At 48.2% G+C, this 18,703-nt stretch overlaps 1 protein-coding gene across 7 annotated transcripts; it reads left to right on the top strand.

Annotated features, from left to right (window-relative positions):
- The first annotated feature begins 1,004 nt into the window (after window positions 1–1,004).
- On the top strand, window positions 1,005–14,236 carry LOC144949855 (uncharacterized). Of its 7 annotated transcripts, none has more exons than XM_078879830.1 (7): window positions 1,005–1,251; window positions 3,109–3,191; window positions 5,056–5,161; window positions 7,202–7,285; window positions 9,171–9,302; window positions 10,624–10,761; window positions 12,412–14,236. In XM_078879830.1, the coding sequence occupies exons 1-7, from the start codon at window positions 1,239–1,241 to the stop codon at window positions 13,491–13,493; spliced, it is 1,638 nt and encodes a 545-aa protein (XP_078735956.1). In that variant the 5' UTR covers window positions 1,005–1,238; the 3' UTR covers window positions 13,494–14,236. The 7 variants fall into 7 exon arrangements, with proteins under 7 accessions (XP_078735956.1, XP_078735960.1, XP_078735958.1 ...); XM_078879834.1 differs by having other exon boundaries at window positions 1,005–1,406; XM_078879832.1 differs by having other exon boundaries at window positions 1,005–1,499.
- The last annotated feature ends 4,467 nt before the right edge of the window (window positions 14,237–18,703 follow it).

The following is an 18,703-nucleotide window of genomic DNA, read 5'->3' as shown; positions in this document are numbered from 1 at the left end:
AGCCACGCCACGAGTCGCTTCTCCATCTCCTCGACGCCGCCGGCGCCGCTCCGCCTCTTGGTGATGATCGTCGACTCGACGGGCGCCGAGGCCCTCACGTGTTCGACGATCCGCGCCCGGTCCCTCATGATGGTGTAGATCGTGGAGCGGTTCAGGCCCAGCGCTCGGCCGATGCCCGCAGCCGTCCCGCCTCCCTCCCACCAGCGGATGATGGCGACTTTCGTCCTCATGCTGATGGAGTGGCGAGATCGGCGGCGTCGCTTCGATGGCGGCGTGGGGTCGTTGTTGTTGTGGTCGTCGTTGTTGTTGTTGTCGTCTGCTGCTGCTGCTGGGTTGTTGGTGTTGTTGGTGTCGTCGTTTGCCGGGTTGTTGTCGAGCTTCCGTTTGGCCGACATCGCGAGAGGGTTGTGGGGTGAGGGGGTGGTGAGGGTGAGGTGAGGGGGTGGTGAGGGGGTGGTGAGAGGGTGGTGGTGAGAGGGTGGTGGTGAGGGGGTGGTGAGGTGGTGAGGGTGAGAGGGTGGTGAGAGGGTGGTGAGGGTGAGGGGGTGGTGAGAGGGTGGTGAGGGGGTGGTGACGGTGAGGGGGTGGTGACGGTGAGGGGGTGAGGTGGTGGTGAGGGTTAGGGGGTGGTGAGGTGAGGGGGTGGTGGTGGTGAGGTTAGGTGGCGGTGAGGGGGTGGTGAGGTGGTGGTGAGAGGGTGGTGAGGTGGTGGTGAGGAGGTGGTGAGGTGGTGGTGGGGTGAGGTGGTGGTGAGGGGGTGAGAGGGTGGTGGTGAGGGGTTGGTGAGGGTGAGGAGGTGGTGAGGGAGAGCGGTGAACGCCGCCGCCGCCTCCACCTCTCTTCACTCTGCGCGGCAGACGTCGTGGCGGTGGCGGTGATGGGGCTCTGGGAGAGAGAGAAGCGGCCCGCGCGCGCGCACGCGCTCTCGCTGGGAGGAGGGGGCGGGGGGGGGGTGGGTTCCGGCGGAATCGCTCCGCCGGAACGAAATAGTTCCTCCGCCGGGTTCCGTTTGTCACGCGCACGCACGCACGCGCCACGCACGCGCGCGTAAGGACACAGGCGCACGCGCCGCGCGCTATACGTCGTCTAAAAAGCGTCGTCAAATCATTTGTCGTAACAATAGCAGCAGAGGGCGGTTCGTAAGTGCGGGCGTTCGTAAGTGCGGGCGTTCGTAAGTTGAAGCGCGTTCGTAAGTCGGGGGGCGGACGCTGCATCGCGTTCGTAAGTCGGGGACGGACATGCATCGCGCTCGTAAGTCGGGGACGTGCATGCATCTCGTTCGTAAGTCGCTGACAGGCACGGTATCTCGTTCGTAAGTCGGTGACGGGCACGGCATCTCGTTCGTAAAGTCCGGGACGGGCACGGCATCTCGTCCGTAAGTCGGTGACGGGCATGGCATCTCGTTCGTAAGTCCGGGACGGGCATGGCATCTCGTTCGTAAGTCGGTGACGGGCACGGCATCTCGTTCGTAAGTCCGGGACGGGCACGGCATCTCGTCCGTAAGTCCGTGACGGGCACGGCATCTCGTTCGTAAGTCGGTGACGGGCACGGCATCTCGTTCGTAAGTCCGGGACGGGCACGGCATCTCGTTTGAGGCTGAGTTGGACTTACAAGGGAAAGGGGGGATTTAACTAAGCACAGAGGGGCGATTCAGACAATCGTCACCACTATCGTTTGTTGTTGTTGGTGGTGGTTGTGGTGGCCGCATACCGTGTCAACACGTACGGTTTAGCCCGTATTCTTGTTCAGGGAAATTGAGTTTTCAGGTCCATAAGGCGTCCAGCCGTTTCAATTCGGGCACACAAAACATTCGTCTGTTTGTGTTTGACCCCTTGTGATGGGGACTTTGTAGGATGAACTTTGAGATGTATAAGGACACGGGATGACAAGGTCTCCATTGGTCTCTAATAAGGTAGGGCACTGATAAGGGGTTGACAGGTTTGTAGTGGTGAGTGTACTAGTGGTAAGTGTACTAGTGGTGATTATCTAATTGTGTTTCTCCCTTGTGATGGGGACTTTGCAGGATGAACTTTGAGATTTATAAGGGCACGGAGTGATCAATAACGTCAGAATTGATCCGTAATAAGGCCGGACAACTGATTAGGCGTTGACAGTCACGCACAGCAGCGATCAGGACCCCCGAATACCGTTCCACCCACCCAGCTATGGCTGCAAAGTTTGGTCGTACATGTTATGAAAATTGTTTATTGTTAAATTTGAATCACAGTTCCTATGATCACCGTTACATTGTTTGTATAGCTTTATTTTGGTGATTTCGAAAACGTACGGTTGAGCTATGTTTGTTATAGTACGGAGTTAGCCCGATAACTTTATCTAAATTGTTTTATGGTTTTGATTGAAAGCTTTCGTGACTGCAGGGATTCATATTCTTGGTTCTTTCGGTAAAGTCACGTAGAAGGGAAATAATAAAATAATAAAAATATCAACGACGTTTCGACTGCAACACAAGCAATCATCATCAGGTGTGGATTTCCCTTCTACGTGACTTTACCGAAAGAACCAAGAATTTGTCTTATGGTTGTTATTGTTCGACTTGCATCCCACTGGTATTTTTGCACACAGCGTTGAAACGCGGTGCTTTATTTCCGGAAGACTTTGCTCTTTTTTCCCTGGATGTTTCTGTTGCGCGTCGTCACTTTAAGATGTTCCTTGTTCATGTTTTTGTTTTGTTGCGGTTGCACCCGAGTCAAAAGCCTCACGGCTCACAGGGCTATACCTAATCAATGAAACTGATATGAAACTGAGACATCTCTCGGTTCCCAGGGTCGTCTTGTGATTACTGTTGTTACATTGTTTTTAAAGCGTTTTCTTGGTGATTTCTAAAGCGTATGGGTAATCTAAATTGTCTTATGATTGTTATTGTTTCACTTCCATCCCACTGGGATTGTTGCACACAACGTTGAAACGCGGTGCTTTTTTTCCGGAAGACTTTGCTGTTTTTTCCTGAATGTTTCATGTGCGCGTCGTCACTTTCAGATGTTTCTTTGTTCACGTTCTTGTTTTGTTGCGGTTGCACCCGAGTCAAAAGCCTCATGGCTCACAGGGCTATACCTAATCAATGAAACTGAGATCTCTAACGGTTCCCAGGGTCGTCTTGTGCCGCATCGAGTCGCTTTTCGCAGCACCTCTCCGCCCCCATCACCTCCCGGCTGGCGAGAGGGCGCATTGACGTAGGTGGCGTTTACGCAACCGGTAAACAGTGTGGGGGGTGGTAGGGGGTGGGGTGAATGATTTATCCACTGCTGGTCGGTTGTTGTTGTTGCTGTTGTATGTTCGTTCTGACTGTCACGGGGTTGTTAGTAATCCGCTGGGTGGGGCTAATCATGCTGCGAGATGGCACGGCTGGTCCACTTAGTCTGTCAACCCCATGGCACCAGCTGGGTCTGCCCCGTGACCTCCTGCTGTACCTAGCCTGGCACAGCAGTCAACCCATGGCACCAGCTGGGTCTGTCCCGTGACCTCCTCCTGCACCTAGCCTGGCACAGCAGTCAACCCATGGCACCTGCTGGGTCTGCCCCGTGACCTGCTGTACCTAGCCTGGCACAGCAGTCAATCCATGGCACCTGCTGGGTCTGCCCTGGGAACTTCCTGCTGTACCTAGCCTGGCACCGCAGTCAACCCATGGCACCTGCTGGGTCTGCCCCGTGACCTGCTGTACCTAGCCTGGCACAGCAGTCAATCCATGGCACCTGCTGGGTCTGCCCTGGGAACTTCCTGCTGTACCTAGCCTGGCACAGCAGTCAACCTATGGCACCTGCTGGGTCTGTCCCGTGACGTGCTGTACCTAGCCTGGCACAGCAGTCAATCCATGGCACCTGCTGGGTCTGTCCCGTGACCTGCTGCATCTAGCCTGGCACAGCAGTCAACCCCATGGCACCTGCTGGGTCTGTCCCATGACCTCCTGCTGTACCTAGCCTGGCACAGCAGTCAACCCATGGCACCTGCTGGGTCTGTCCCGTGACCTGCTTTACCTAGCCTGGCACAGCAGTCAACCCATGGCACCTGCTGGGTCTGCCCCGTGACCTGCTGTACCTAGCCTGGCACAGCAGTCAACCCATGGCACCTGCTGGGTCTGCCCCGTGGCCTGCTGTACCTAGTCTGGCACAGCAGTCATCCCATGGCACCTGCTGGGTCTGTCCTGTGACCTGTACCTAGCCTGGCACAGCAGTCAACCCGTCAACCCATGGCACCTGCTGGGTCTGCTCCCTACCCTCCTTGCTAGCAGCGGGAGCTTTCGACACTTCGCGTGATAGCCTCAAAGTGCACCTAGCCTGGCACAGGCGCCGTGGTGACGTGGCGAATGGCGGTGAATTGGTGTTGGTGTATTTCAGCACCTATGAAGCCCGGCACGGCACACGAAGGGGTGGGTCGGCCAGCACCACGCCATACGGCGCTGCTGCTACTCGCCAACAGCACTTGCCCCAACAGACTGTTAAAGGCTATATGGGGGATCTTTATCTTTATTGTGTATACACGGGGAGTGGTGGCGCAATGGTTAGCGCGCTGCGCTACGAACCCGGCTACCCAGGGTTCCATTTCAGCTCACGCCCACCAACATCAGTGACGATTATCTGAACTGGTCCTGGGCCTCCCCTAGGTCAACTCAGCCTCAAATAAGTAGCTGGTGCGGTGCGTAGTAAACATCGCCACTGGGGAGACAAAGGCGGCCGAGCGTGGTGCTGGCCACCCCCACACATCACCTCGTGTGCCGTGCCGGCCTTCATAGGTGCTGCTACTAGCTAACATGATTGGAATCATACAGAAATGACATTTATAACACAGATCAGTGGAAAAATCTTGGTTTTGATTTTATTTCTTTTTTTTACTTTTCGTAACAGCTATTTTCATTGGAGTATGCCAGGTGAGGCTCTGCCTCCACTGCCTCCCCTGAACGCACATCCCTGATACATACACTACGTACCGTATATGATAAATTGTAGTGCAAACTTCGGCAATAACCTACGTGGAGTGACTTTGTATGCCCACAGTAATACGGTAATAATAATGAGACATTGTATTCAATTTGCTCATCAGATGGCTTCAAACTTTGAATTGCCGTTCATCAAACAAGAAAATGAAGACAATCCGTACCCAGGGATGGGTCCTGACTTGACGGTGAAAGATGAAGACTCTCACGCTGGTAAGTTACAGCGGCAGCTGTCAATAAACTGTTCAATTAATTGTTGGAGCATCCTCTTTGGTTTTTCGGTAAAGCCATGTAGGTAAAAAAAAAAGTATCACAAAATTTTGCTGTGACGGTTCCACCTGAAGACGGTAGCTTGTGTTGCCTCCGAAACGTCGTGATTTAATTTATTTTTATCTACGTGACTTTACCGAAAAAAACAAAGAGTTTGGACCCTTGCAGTCACGAAAACTTCAAATCTAGAATGTTGGAGCATCCTTTGACGCTCGACAACAAACCACTCAACCCTCGGGCGCAGCCTGATCTGAAAAAGAAAACCAGTGCAAGCAGTGATGTATATTTGTTTAGTCTAAGGAGGACATTATGTTCCTTATTGTAATACATTATATGCAAGAGCATTAGCAAGCTGCGTGACGGGTGCCGCAAGATCCGACCGTGTCCGCCCGGTGCTCACCGAGCTGCATTGGCTTGCGGTTGCCGAGCGAACGCGTTACAAAGTCACGCCAATTCCACACGGACACAAAATGCTCGCCGCGAATATGAACCACAATACCTCGTCGATCTCGTCAAGGGGTGTAAGCCATCATCACGCGAACTCCGGTCATCATCCTCGCAGCAGCGGGTTTTGGCCAACCGTCGAACAAAGATGGTCATCGCATCGCGCTGCGCTTTCAGATGCGCTTCTGTGGGCCGTCTGGAACGCTCTTCCTTCCGATATTAGCCACTGGAGATATGCACTTAAAATCGTCGTCTAGATTGGCAAACTAATTTCTTTAGAACTTCTTGTTGTTGTGTTTAGTTTGTTGTCCTTCCCCCCTCACCTCCGATTGGCGCGGTTGGCTACGTACGGTGCAAAAGAACCTGTCACATATATATAATCAAAGACACCGTGTCAGGTCCCTTGAACACAGCTGCATCCGTGGGTGAATAAAGCATTAAGGCGGGGTGTTCACTTTAACCAGGCGGTAGTGGCGGATGCGGCCTGTAATCCAGCACTGGTGGAGGCAGCAGTGAGGGGTTGTGAAACTCCCTTCCCATGGGTGGGCATCGAGGAGCCGTAACCCCTGGCTCTGACAGATAGAAGGTGGTACAGCATGGTTGTGAACCCCACCTGTCCCGTCTGTACGGGGATAGAGTGTTGCACCCTCGCACGCGTGCGATTTCTCTCACGTGTAATCGCTCATTAAGTAGCGAAATGTTATCCGCCTCGCCTGGTATGGAGGAGGTCGTGGGTTCGAGCCCTATCCTGATGCCTGCTGTATATTTGGAGTTTGCGTGTCTCTTTCTCTCCCCAAAGTGGCGTGGCTTTTTCTCCGGATCCTCCAGTTTTTCGTTTTTAGAATTAACGTCACGCATTGCTATAGAATTACATATGGTGATGATACGCCCACTTCGTTGAGCTTATCGATTGTGCTCGTCGCCAGGCCGCTTCTGACAAAACAGCTGCATAGTTCAGTGGGGCCTTAGCTGGTAAAGTAAATAAAAAATACAGTGGTACCCTGGAGATCGAACTTAATTCGTTCCAGAAGGCCATTCGAACACCGATTTGTTTGAACACCGAAATCATTTTCCCCATAAAAATTCATGTAAATGACATTAATTGGTTCCAGATACAAGAAATCTCTCATTATAAAGCATTTTTACACGAAGTTTACAGTAATTACATGCATAAAATCATACAAAAAAAACAAGAAACCCAATAAATAAATAAATGGAATAAATGCATAAATATATGGAATAAATGAAATAAATGAACATTGAACTGTAGTAAGGAGAGTTGATGGCTTGAGTGGAAGATGATGAGGAGGAGGAGGTGGTAAAACCTTTGTCTGGGCAAGCGTCATGCACGCTGGCCATACACGTCTCAGCCGTACGGATTCTTTCAAGTCGCGATTGCCCGTTCGACCTCCGAATTTCGTTCAGTTTCCGGGGCAAAAAATGTTCGGAAATATCGTTCGAACACCGATTTCTTCGAGTTCTGGTGCGTTCGATCTACGAGGTTCTACTGTAGCTTATATTTTTTATGCGCTTGTATAGGAGTAGCTGTGAAGCAAGAAGATGACGGGAGCCTGGATGACGAAACGCTGAGAAGCGTGCCTCAAACCGCATTGAAGGGATCCGGTAAGACCCATTGCTCTACAGACAGGTAGAGTGAGACAGTGAGGCGTTTGTGCTGGAGGTTCCAACGTAAATTTGAAGGCCTTTCCTCGTTCCAATGACGTCTGGCAAGTTGCAGGGTGGTGGGTGCGTGGTGTCCCGTTCACCGCCGAATTTAGGAACAGTGCGCGATTGGCTAAGCGTTAATTTTATTTAGAGAGGGGCTTAGTGGCAGCAGCTCCGTTGTTTTTATAAAGACGTCGTTACTCACCGCAGAGAACCCTAGCGACACGACCGCCGCCACTCCTCGGTAGCTGAATACCAGGCTACGTACCTTCCCTGGTATGCAGAAGGTTGTGGGTTCGATCCCGACCCTGATGCCTGCTGCATATTTGGAGTCTGCATGTCTCTCTCTCTCACCGTGGTCACGTGGATTTTTCTCCGGGTCCTCCGGTTTTCCCCCCCACGTTTAGAATCAACGTCACTACGCGTTCAGAGTATTTGGCTGCTGCTTTAAATTCCCACACGATGATGATGAGGAGCCACTTCGTTGAGCCCATGCCGGATGAAGCTAGTGCGGGGCCTGTAGCATTTGTTATAAAGGGGCTTAGTCAAGTAATTGTATTTTTTCATTTGCTATACAGCCAGATAATATGACAAATCGCTAACCTTAAACACCCAGTCGTTCGTAAAAGTTGATGCCACTTGCTCTATTGCGATAGTACGGTATAGTACTATCGTAATAGAGCAAGTGCAGAATCACTGAACCGGAATTGATAGCTTGAAAGCATTTAGCGCGGGGCCTTTGAAAGTGTAGCTACTTTTGCTACTCCGATAATCCGGCACTGCATTGAGCCATCATTTGCGATGTTCACGTCGCTTCTGTAAACAAGCCACACAGTAGCTCCGTGGAGCCTTGCCTGGTAAAATAAAATTTCTGGCAACATTGCCAATTGATGCTGGATGCAATTACCGTAGAACCCCTCCTCTTACCGACGGTAATTTGTTCCACGAAACCGGTCGATAAGTGATTTGGTCGTTAAGCGAGTATCGGACATACACGGTTCAAGGCTTAATTCGTTCCGATAGCATGAAAAATTACCCCTTTTTCACCCAAAAAACGTACTTCATAATATGTAAACAATGGATATTAATGCATAAAGATACTAACAAGATTATAAACACGTAATATAAAAATAAACGTGGTTAATCGATGCATTAATATTTACTGTACCTACAACAGCCCGTCGTTAACAGGAGAATGGTCGTTAAGCGAACACATTGGGCTTTATGGAGGCACTACACTCCTATACATTACACTACTATACACTATTATACATTACACTACTATACACTACATTACTATACTATACACTACTATATACTACACTATACACTACACTATTCACTATTATACATTACACTACTATACGCTACAATATACACGACACTATATATTACACTACTATACACTACACTACTATACACTACACTATGCACTACTATACACTACACATTGGGCTCTATGGGGGCCCGTCGTTAAGCGATTAGTCGTTAACAGGGGTGGTCGTTAAGAGGGACTCTACTGTACCAGCGAAACATGATGGTACTCAAATTGTAAATGTGATGGATGTACTCTCCAACACAACCGGTGGGGGTGACGTCGTAACTAATCGGCACGTTTTCTTTAGGTGACAAACCTCACGAGCTGGCTGTGTGTCGGGTGGTGGTCGGCGGGTTTACGACACATTTACGTTAACGCGATCTAACCTAAAACAAACAAAAAAAGCCTTTATTACGGATAATATTGGTCGCGAAAGCCCTCCGTATCGAACCAAAAATAGTTTAGTTTTACGTACTAGACCTCCCGTCCATCAAAGACCATGTTTCTTCTTCTTCTTCTTGACAGCTCCAGAGCTGAAGATTGTTAAAGTTGAAGCCCATGAGGGTTCAGAGGAGACGGGGAGTCCCTACGGATATGTGGCCACCGCAGACCAGAACTTCATCAAGGTGGAGTTGTCGGAGGAGGATATTGGCGAAGGTGAGGCCACTTCGATCACATCGTCAACTGCAGTGAGGACTCTCGATTATCTGCCGCTAATGACGGGCAGGACGGCCGTGGATAATTATTAAAACATTGCGGATGGTCCAAAAATATAAGCACTTCCCACTAATGTCGGTATAAATGATGTTTTAAGTATCTCTGCCACCGCACAGTTTTTGTAAAATTTAAACTCACAAAATAAATGATCGGACAAATCACTCGATGATTGTTACTCTTTCGATTCAGAACGAACACTAACGACGATCGACCGATGCTCCTGCTTTAGTTATAGTAACACTTTCCTGCTCCCGCGCAAAAGACTCCGCCCACTAAGTGGACAGCAGCAGAGCCACGCCAATCAAAATCAATAAAACTCCGCCCACTGTTGTAAAGCTATGGCAACTACTGTACTGTAGAGGCGATCACGTGGAATTTGGATTAACCAGAGCAACATATTTGTTCGGTTGAAGCACGTGACTTGTATTTAAGATTTCCGAGAATAACAACGTATAGCTGTTTTTAGATTATTAATTTGGGCTTAAGTAAAAATCCACGCGATAGTAATTTATGTCAAAATCTCTGGTGCGTTGTTAATCCGCCAAATCGGATAAACCGCATGCAGATAATGGGGACCTTTCTTGCCAGCATTAAAATATAACAATAGGTTTTACTATTTCTGGCAATAAAACAGGTGTGAAGATGTTAAAACACCAAACAGATGATACAGTCATGTGGCTCAACCACCTCAATGTAAAATTATGATCGCTGCCCTACATCAACGTCAGCCGTCATTATACAACAGGTGTTTGTGCATCTCTATTGACTCTCGGAGACACGGAATTGTGAGGGTTTTCTTTATCGAAGACACGATCACTTCACAGCGATGACTTGAAGACAGCGACAAATTTAAGACACGTTCCCTGGACAACAACGACCCCGACTCCCACAGCAGCCCCGAACCTGGCTCCTTGCCCCTTTTTATCCCCGGCGTGGCCATCCCTCTACCCCTAGCCACGCCCCTACTTGAAAACGCATCAGCGCTGCTGAATTTGCCTATCAAACGGCGTCCGTGGTAGCTTTAGATTTTTCTGCCACCGCTGTGCGCGAATAATAATTTATTGATTCGTCGTGTTCCATCGCGCAAGGCTCGATAAAAATGAGCTCGACTGCACGGATGCCGATCATTTCAAGTGCCACGAGAAACGGCCAAGGGCCTGAACCTTTTGCAACTGCCTTGGACGTATAAAAACCTCCCCAAGTATGCAAAAGACAAATACAAAAATAAAATAAATCTGCGTGCTTTTGTATGAAACTGCAGCGCTCTATCCGATGACCGTCGACAACGAAGAGGCCGGTGCATGGCGAGGAGACGGAGGGGGACCCCACGGACGTTTGTTGGACACCGGGGACCAGAACTTCATCGAGGTGAAGTTATCAGAGGAGGATATTTGTGAAGGTCAGTATCCCCCCCACCTCCCCACCCCTCTACTTTGACGACATCACAGAGAAAATCACATCACTAACTATTTTAAAACTATTTTTGTTATGAGAATAGGTTTTCCCCTTTTTTCTGGCAACAAAACAGGTGTGTTAAGATGTTAAAACACCAAACTGAAACCTTTTACAAGGAATCATATCTGCATTAACCACAATACTTGTCAGGATGCAAACAAAAAACATACTAATATATACATTGTCTTTGAAACTTGTAAAAGTTTTCAGTTTGGTGTTTTAACATCTTAACACCAGTTTTGTTGCCAGAATAAGTAATATTTTAAAAAACTTTTTTAAAAACACACTTTAATGAAATGTACCGTACTAGTAATGGAAGTGTGCTCGAAGCTTGCCATAACGTAAGGGACCGTGGTCAATTACAGCCAACGTCAGTTTACCGTGGACAATTAGACCCAAGCCGAAACATAACATTTAAAAAAGATTGTTAAAAATATTTATTTTTTGTTTTTTTATGATTGAATATAATATTGGCATCAATATGACATAAGTATATCAAGTTTGCAGTCGATACAACATTGGGAAGTGGGTTAAAATTGAGTTACAAAATTTGAGGATACAACAACAACAGAGTGAGTTAAATAAAAGCGTGTAAAAAGGGGGAAAACCTATTCTCATATTTTGGTACTTGCAAAGGAGGTCCCATGATATTTTTGTTATCTTACCATGTGTAAGGCCCCCCGCTGAGCGACTACGTAGCTTTTTTTTTAAGTGACCTGGCTATCACAAATGACAGCTCAACAAAGTGGCTTATCATCATCATCGCATGGAAATGAATAGCAGCAGCCAAAGACTCTAACCGCAAAGAGATACATAGAGACCCATAGAGATACGCAGAGACCCATAGAGACCCACAGAGACCCATAATCTAAATGTGTGACATTAACTCTCAGAGAGAAACCACAAACTCAAAATATACAGCAGGCGTCAGGGTCGAACCCACGACCTCCTGCATACCAGGCGTGGTAGTTGACATCTAGCCACCGCGGTAATTCCTTCTGGCGCACGCCTGTAAACCAGCACTGTGGAGGCAGCGCGAGGGTTGGTGGATGACCGCACAACATAAATCGCCAGGAAAAGGCAGTGTGGCAAATGTGGACTCCCGCCGTTACCTAATTAACAGCATATTTACGTATTCAAGGCACCTCATTCAAAAGGACAGGTTTTATTGGTTGGCTACGAACGCGCGCGAAATTTGCTGTTCGCGAGCAACCTCCGGAGCGTCACCGCTCGTTGTCGCGAACACCTAGGAAAGGCCGTAGTTACGAAGGCAGCGTCACTCTAAGCCAGTGGTTCTTTAGCTGGACTGCACGTACCCCCTGGGGGTGCGAGACATGGCCAGATTTGCTTTAGAAGGTAAATAATCTAAACAAATTAATCACGGGGAACCTAAGTAACATATACTTTGTGTCATCAAACCTTCTGTGTTTATTAACATTGTAAAATTTAGTTTTTACGATTGAGAACCAAAGGGGTGCAAGGCTGCTGTAAATGTCGAGAACCACTGCTCTCAGCAGATCCTGATCAAAGAAACGGCAAAGGCGGCCGAGGTGTTCACCACCGGTGCGCTCTCTGTCGCCCATCTCCGCGGCAGATCGAGCGGAAGGGACGGAACTCGCGTGCCAGGAGTGCGGGGAGGACGGCCGCTCGGGAGCGCGGACAGACGAGGTCTCCCCGCCGGCTCCCAAGCGGCGCGGCAAAGCGCTGGGGGGCGCGGCCGTCGACGCCGACCGGAGGAGGCACGCGTGCGAGGAGTGCGGCAGGGCGTTCGCGACGCGTTTCAAACTGCTCACGCACGAGCGCACGCACACGGGCGAGTGGCCGCACGCCTGCGCCGAGTGCGGCAAAGGGTTCGCCCACCGCTCCTTCCTGGAGAGGCACGCGCGCACGCACACGGGCGAGAAGCCGCACGTGTGCGACGAGTGCGGCCGGGGTTTCGCCCAGCGCTCCAACCTGCGGGCGCACTCTGCGACGCACACGGGCGTGTGGCCGCACGCCTGCTCCGAGTGCGGCCGGGGCTTCGCGCAGCGCTCCAGCCTGGAGGCGCACGCGGCGACGCACACGGGCGAGAGGCCGCACGCGTGTGCCGAGTGCGGCAAGGCGTTCGCGCAGCGCTACAACCTGGAGGTGCACGCCAAGATACACACGGGCGAGAGGCCGTACGTGTGCCAGGAGTGCGGCCGAGGTTTTTCCCACTGCTCCACGCTCAAGAACCACGCGCGCACGCACACGGGCGAGAAACCGCACGCGTGCGCCGAGTGCGGGAAGCGGTTTTCGCAGAGGTTCACCTTGAACATGCACGCGAGGACGCACACGGGCGAGAAGCCGCACGTGTGCAAGGAGTGCGGCAAGGCCTACGCGCAGCGTTCCAGCCTGGAGGCGCACTCCCTAACGCACACGGGCGAGAGGCCGCACGTGTGCAAGGAGTGCGGGAAAGGCTTCTCGCAGCGTTTCACCTTAAACATGCATTACAGGACGCACACCGGCGAGAAGCCATACATGTGCAAGGAGTGTGGGAAGAGATTTACGACCCGTTACAACTTAGAGACGCACTCCAAAACGCACGTTGGCGGGGCGAGGTGCGCACACGGCAACTCGGCTCAGCGGAACGCTCCGGGAACACAACCCGGCGAGGTTCCGTACGCTCCCGTAAGGAGTGCGGGGGAAGAAGTTTAACCGAAGTTCACATTTTGGGAGAAAACTTTCGATGGGATACCGGTGAGAAGCCCCTTTAGGTGTACCAGGCGTGTACGGGAAGGGCTTCACCGATCTCTCTAAAAACAGATGTTCCGTAAAAACTCTGGACTTAAACATATATGCATTTTAGTTTTTTGTCTCCGTTAACCCTCTCCCGTTCCCGATGACGTACGTGTGTACATCATCGTAAACGAATCTGGAGGAAAAACTTAAACAAAGTAACTTTATCGGTGCACCGAGGCTCCCATCACAAGGCCACGCGGGAGGGTCGTGTCGCACAGCTTTGCCGCCGGCTATCGTAGAGTGGCGGCGGTCGTGTCGCTATGGTTCTCTGTGGTGAGTGAGGACGTCTTGATAAAAACAACAACAACGCTGCTGCTACGGCTCTCTAAATAAAATTAACGCTGAGCCACTCGCGCGTTCCCAGATTCGGCGGTGAACGTGGACACCACGTCTCGGAGCGGGAGAAGGGTTAATGGATTTGTTTCACCATCATCATCATCAGAGCCGTGGTCAATCCACTGTTGGATGAAAGTCACCGCCGCCATCCCCCAATGATCCGGCGATGTAAATCATCAACCCAGCTCCGATTTCATCCCACCGTCTCCCCGCCGGATGTCCTCGCAGACGCATTCTGTCCCTCCGCTGCCTTTCCTTATTATTTTAATCGTCGGAAATCATTCCTTCAGAGTCAGAAACGGAAGTTAATTTCCAGCCGAGTAAAGCCCGTAGAGCTAAGAAGCTCTTTATGAAGGGGGGGGGAGGGGGGGGGGGGCGGGCGACTCGGCTGGGCGGTCGGCATCAAAGCATTCCACAATTACATATTTTTTAAAAACCAACAATAACAGCGATTATGTTGCGATGTCACACACATGGGCGAGTGACCGCACGTGTGCACGGAGTGTGGGAAGGGGTTTGCACGAAGTTCTACGTTAAAGGAGCAGTTAGAACAAAACAACAGCCGCCGTTCACCACTAAGTGACGGTGACGTCACCACGGCGCCTGTGCCAGGCTGGGTGCACTCCGAGGCCGTCATGGCAAGTGTCGAAGGCCCGCTGGCAGGAGGTCACGGAACAGACCCAGGTGCCATGGGTTGACTGAGATCAGAATCAGAATATTTATACTGCGGGAGGAATCCGATGTCCAGTAGAGACACGGGGTCAGAACGTTATAATATTACACACAACACGACAAAGTATAGGGATGATTGAGATTTAACTGTGCATATCATGATTTTGGATCGCAATTTTAATCGGAAATCTGTTATTTCCCTAGTGGCGCATGTACAGTATAGTCCAATGATGGTGGATGTACACCTATATATTCTATAATGGAAATGAAATATATAACATGCATGAATGTGCTATGTTGTGAATTCGCCTGGCTAGCTTGATGGGATTTCATTGATTGGCTTACTGTGTAGTGAGTATATGTTGTCAAGGCGTGCAGTATTGTTGTGTTGTACGTCGGGGAGATGATTGGTGGCGAGATGCTAACTACCTCGCCTGGTACACAGAAGGTCGTGGTGTTCAATCCCAACCCTTGACACCTGCAAGTATATTTGGAGCTTGCGTGTTCTCCCCGTGGTCGCGTGGATTATTCTCCGGATACTCCGATTTGACCCTCTTTACTCATGAACATGCTGAAAATTTCCACGCGAAGTCGCTTGGTCGAGCTGTCATTTGTGATGGCCACGTCGATCCTGGAAAAGAGCAGCCTCAGTGGGCTTTAGCTACTCTTTGGTTCTTTCAGTAAATTCACGTAGTTAGAAATAAAATAAAACAAATCACATTTCGATAGCAACACAAGCGATCGTCATCAGGCAAAGGAGTCAGCCTCTAAAGGCAAACTGTTTTTAGAGGCTGACTCCTTTGCCTGATGACGACCGCTTGTGTTGCGATCGAAACGTCGTGATTTATTTCATTTTATTTCTAACTAGGTGACTTTACCGAAAGAACCAAAGAGTATGGATTCCTGCAGTCACGAAAGCTTCAAATCAAGATTGGGCCTTACCTGTTTAGATTTTTTTTAGTGCAGTGGTAGTCGGTGTACAGGGTGGTTCAGATGTCATGTGACCCCCAATTAATTGACCCTTAGAATTGTATTTATGTATTGGCATATTCATTTAAGTTTGAAACAAACCTTACTTTAAAATAATACGTTTTAGATAATTAAATGGGGGGGGTCACAGGACATCTGGACCACCCCCTGTATTACAATCAGAAGTTGATTTCCCACCCAACAACATAACAGCATTTCACAATTACAGTACAGATTTACAAAAACATACTTAATAATAATGGCATTTTTTGTTGTAAAATTACATTCGCACTTAACATTTTTGTCGGTTTAAAGAGAACAGAGGGAGATGCCAAGGTGGCTCCCAATCACTTTGGGGCAGCAGCGAAGTGAAATGCCTCTTGATGCAAAATTGCGTGCGCATTCTGGGAATTGTAAATAGCCAATCAGACGCGAGCGCCTGTTATCATGTGTAAATGTATATCAGCCAAATAGTCTAAACGCATGTTTAAGCATTCTATGGCATTAGCATAGAGTATACGGCCGGGTTAAGGTTATGAGTGGCCTAAGGCTAATAGGAGGGAAGGGCCTAGTTATGTAAACGTACTAGATATTGTAAACGAAAATAAGTAATATTTAAAAATACTTTTTTTTAAACACGCTTTAATGAAATGGACCGTACAAGTAATGGCAGAACTCCGCGACTCCAGAAAGTGGCCGCATAACGTAAGGGGCCGTGGTGATTTACAGCCAACGTGAGTTGAGCGTGGACAATTAGACCCAAGCCGAAACATAACATGTAAAAATGAATGTTTAAAAATACTTTTGATAGAATATAGTATTGTCATCAGTATGACATAAGTTTCCCAAGTTTGCAGTCGATACCACATTGGGAAGTGGGTTAAAATTTAGTTACAAGATTTGAGGATACGACAACAACAACAACAGAGTGAGTTCATAGGAAGCGTGTAAAAAGATCGTTAATTTTATTTTTTATGATAGAATATGGTATTGTCATCAATATGACATAAGTATACCAAGTTTGCAGTCGATACCACATTGGGAAGTGGGTTAAAATTGAGTTACAAGATTTGAGGATACAACAACGACAACAACAGAGTTAAATAAAAGCGTGTAGAAAGTATGAAGTCATCAAACACATGTATTTATTCACCACTGTAAAATTGACACATTCATTCGGCTCGCGGTAAATTCATGTAATATGATTCGCTCACGACACTAATTTCTTCAAGAAAACATTATTTTCTTTCCTCTCCTAGCTTTAGCTGTGGCAAAGTCACGAATGTCACCGTGATTCAAAATCACGAATGATGTCATCGTGATTCAAAGTCACGAATGATGTCACCGTGATTCAAAGTCACGAATGATGTCATCGTGATTCAAAGTCACGAATTATGTCATCTTAATTCGAAGTCACGAATTATGTCATCGTAATTCAAAGTCACAAATGATATCGATGTAATTTAAGGTCACGAATATTGTCAACATAATTCAAAGGCAAAACATTTCTGATTGACACACTACCGTGGATTGGAGGGCCTACAAAATATGAGGACGTAAGGCCTCATTAGCCTAAGGGGTTAATCCTGCCCTGGCATAGAGGTTCAATTTTAGCATCAGATCTGTTTTGATTCTCGACTTAAGTTTCTCATTTTCTGCGCTGTAAATAAAATAAAATAAATGTATCTTCAACCCTACGGGCTCTCGCCATTTATTTACCATCAATTTCACATCGTTCGTTTAGCCTACGTTACATATGTCGGGGGTTGTAAAGAGAAATAGTAAAAGTGTACACGTTGAGACAATTAAGAACGGGTGACCGTGGGGTACTTTGTAGATAATTCATTAAACACACATTGAGATGATTGGGAACAAGTGGCCGTGGGGTCTTGTGGAGGTGGATATTGAAATGTTCACGTTGAGATCGAGTTAAAGACACGTGCCACAATCTTGATTTGAAGCTTTCGTGACTGCAGGAATCCATACTCTTTGGTTCTTTCGGTAAAGTCACGTAGGTAGAAATCAAATAAAACAAATCACGACGTTTCGATCGCAACACAAGCAATCTTAATCAGGTGGAACAACCACAGTTAGCGGTGGAGGGCACTGTCCAATTAAGGGCCGGGCCCGAGAGGCTATATCAGCAGAGCGAGGCCCGCTGTCTGAGCGCTTGCCTGTGACCAACATTTACAAGGCGGAAGACATGGGGCTGAGTGTTGCCGGGGCTGGCTGGCGGGGAAATAGTGCTGTACTAGTATACTACACTATACACTGCACTATATACTATACACTACACTATACACTAGTGCTGTACTAGTATACACTACACTATACACTAGTGCTGTACTAGTATACTACACTATACACTACACCATACACTAGTGCTGTACTATACTACACTATACACTAAACTATACACTACACCATACATTACACCATATACTACACTATACACTAGTGCTGTACTATACAGTACTACACTATACACTACAATACTATATACTACACCATACACTATACACTAGTGCTGTACTAGTGACGAATTGGCATGTTCTGTTAACGTGACAACCCTTACCAGTTGGCTTTGTCGGGTGGTGGCGGGTTTTAACGACACAACATATATTTACGCGATCTAACCCAACAAAACCTCTTATGGATGATATTGGTCGCGAAAGTCTACGTGTGTAACTTATATTAGTAGATAGATTTGCGATGTGACTTATTCGCGTGATTTTTCCAATCCCATTGGCTCATTTTGGCTGGCACAAAAAAAACTAATGGGCCAGTGAGGAAGAATCTTTGGGGCTGCCGAATATATGGGACTTGATACCAACCAAGAGCGTGAATAAGTAATGAAGCGTACACATTAGAGGCAATAAAATGTTATTATTTCATTACCTCTGTTCACATTTGCAATTTCTCCACGCAGACCGGACAAGTGGGAAGGCATGCTTACCCACCTGATGACGGACGCCTGTGTTGCGCCCGAAACGTCGTGATTTATTTTAATTTTATTTTATACCTACGTGACTTTACCGAAAGAACCAAAGAGTATGTTTGTTTTCACTAAATGAATGTTTGTAAAAGTTATGTTAATTTACAAAAAATATTTGTTGGAGTTGTTTGAATTTATTTTCGTGGTAAATTTT

This window comes from Lampetra fluviatilis, chromosome 55 (assembly GCF_964198595.1).
Source record: "Lampetra fluviatilis chromosome 55, kcLamFluv1.1, whole genome shotgun sequence".
Classification (NCBI taxonomy): Eukaryota; Metazoa; Chordata; class Hyperoartia; order Petromyzontiformes; family Petromyzontidae; genus Lampetra; species Lampetra fluviatilis.
The sequence above is the reverse complement of the archived record's forward strand: the minus strand, read 5'-3'. Positions and strand labels throughout refer to the sequence as shown.

Excerpts from the sequence above, each read along its gene's own strand:
- LOC144949855 (XM_078879830.1), top strand. Across the intron at positions 3,192-5,055 it reads TGGCGAGAGGGCGCATTGAC|ATGGCTTCAAACTTTGAATT; the intron begins GTAGGTGGCGTT and ends TTTGCTCATCAG. Across the intron at positions 10,762-12,411 it reads AGAGGAGGATATTTGTGAAG|ATCGAGCGGAAGGGACGGAA; the intron begins GTCAGTATCCCC and ends TCTCCGCGGCAG.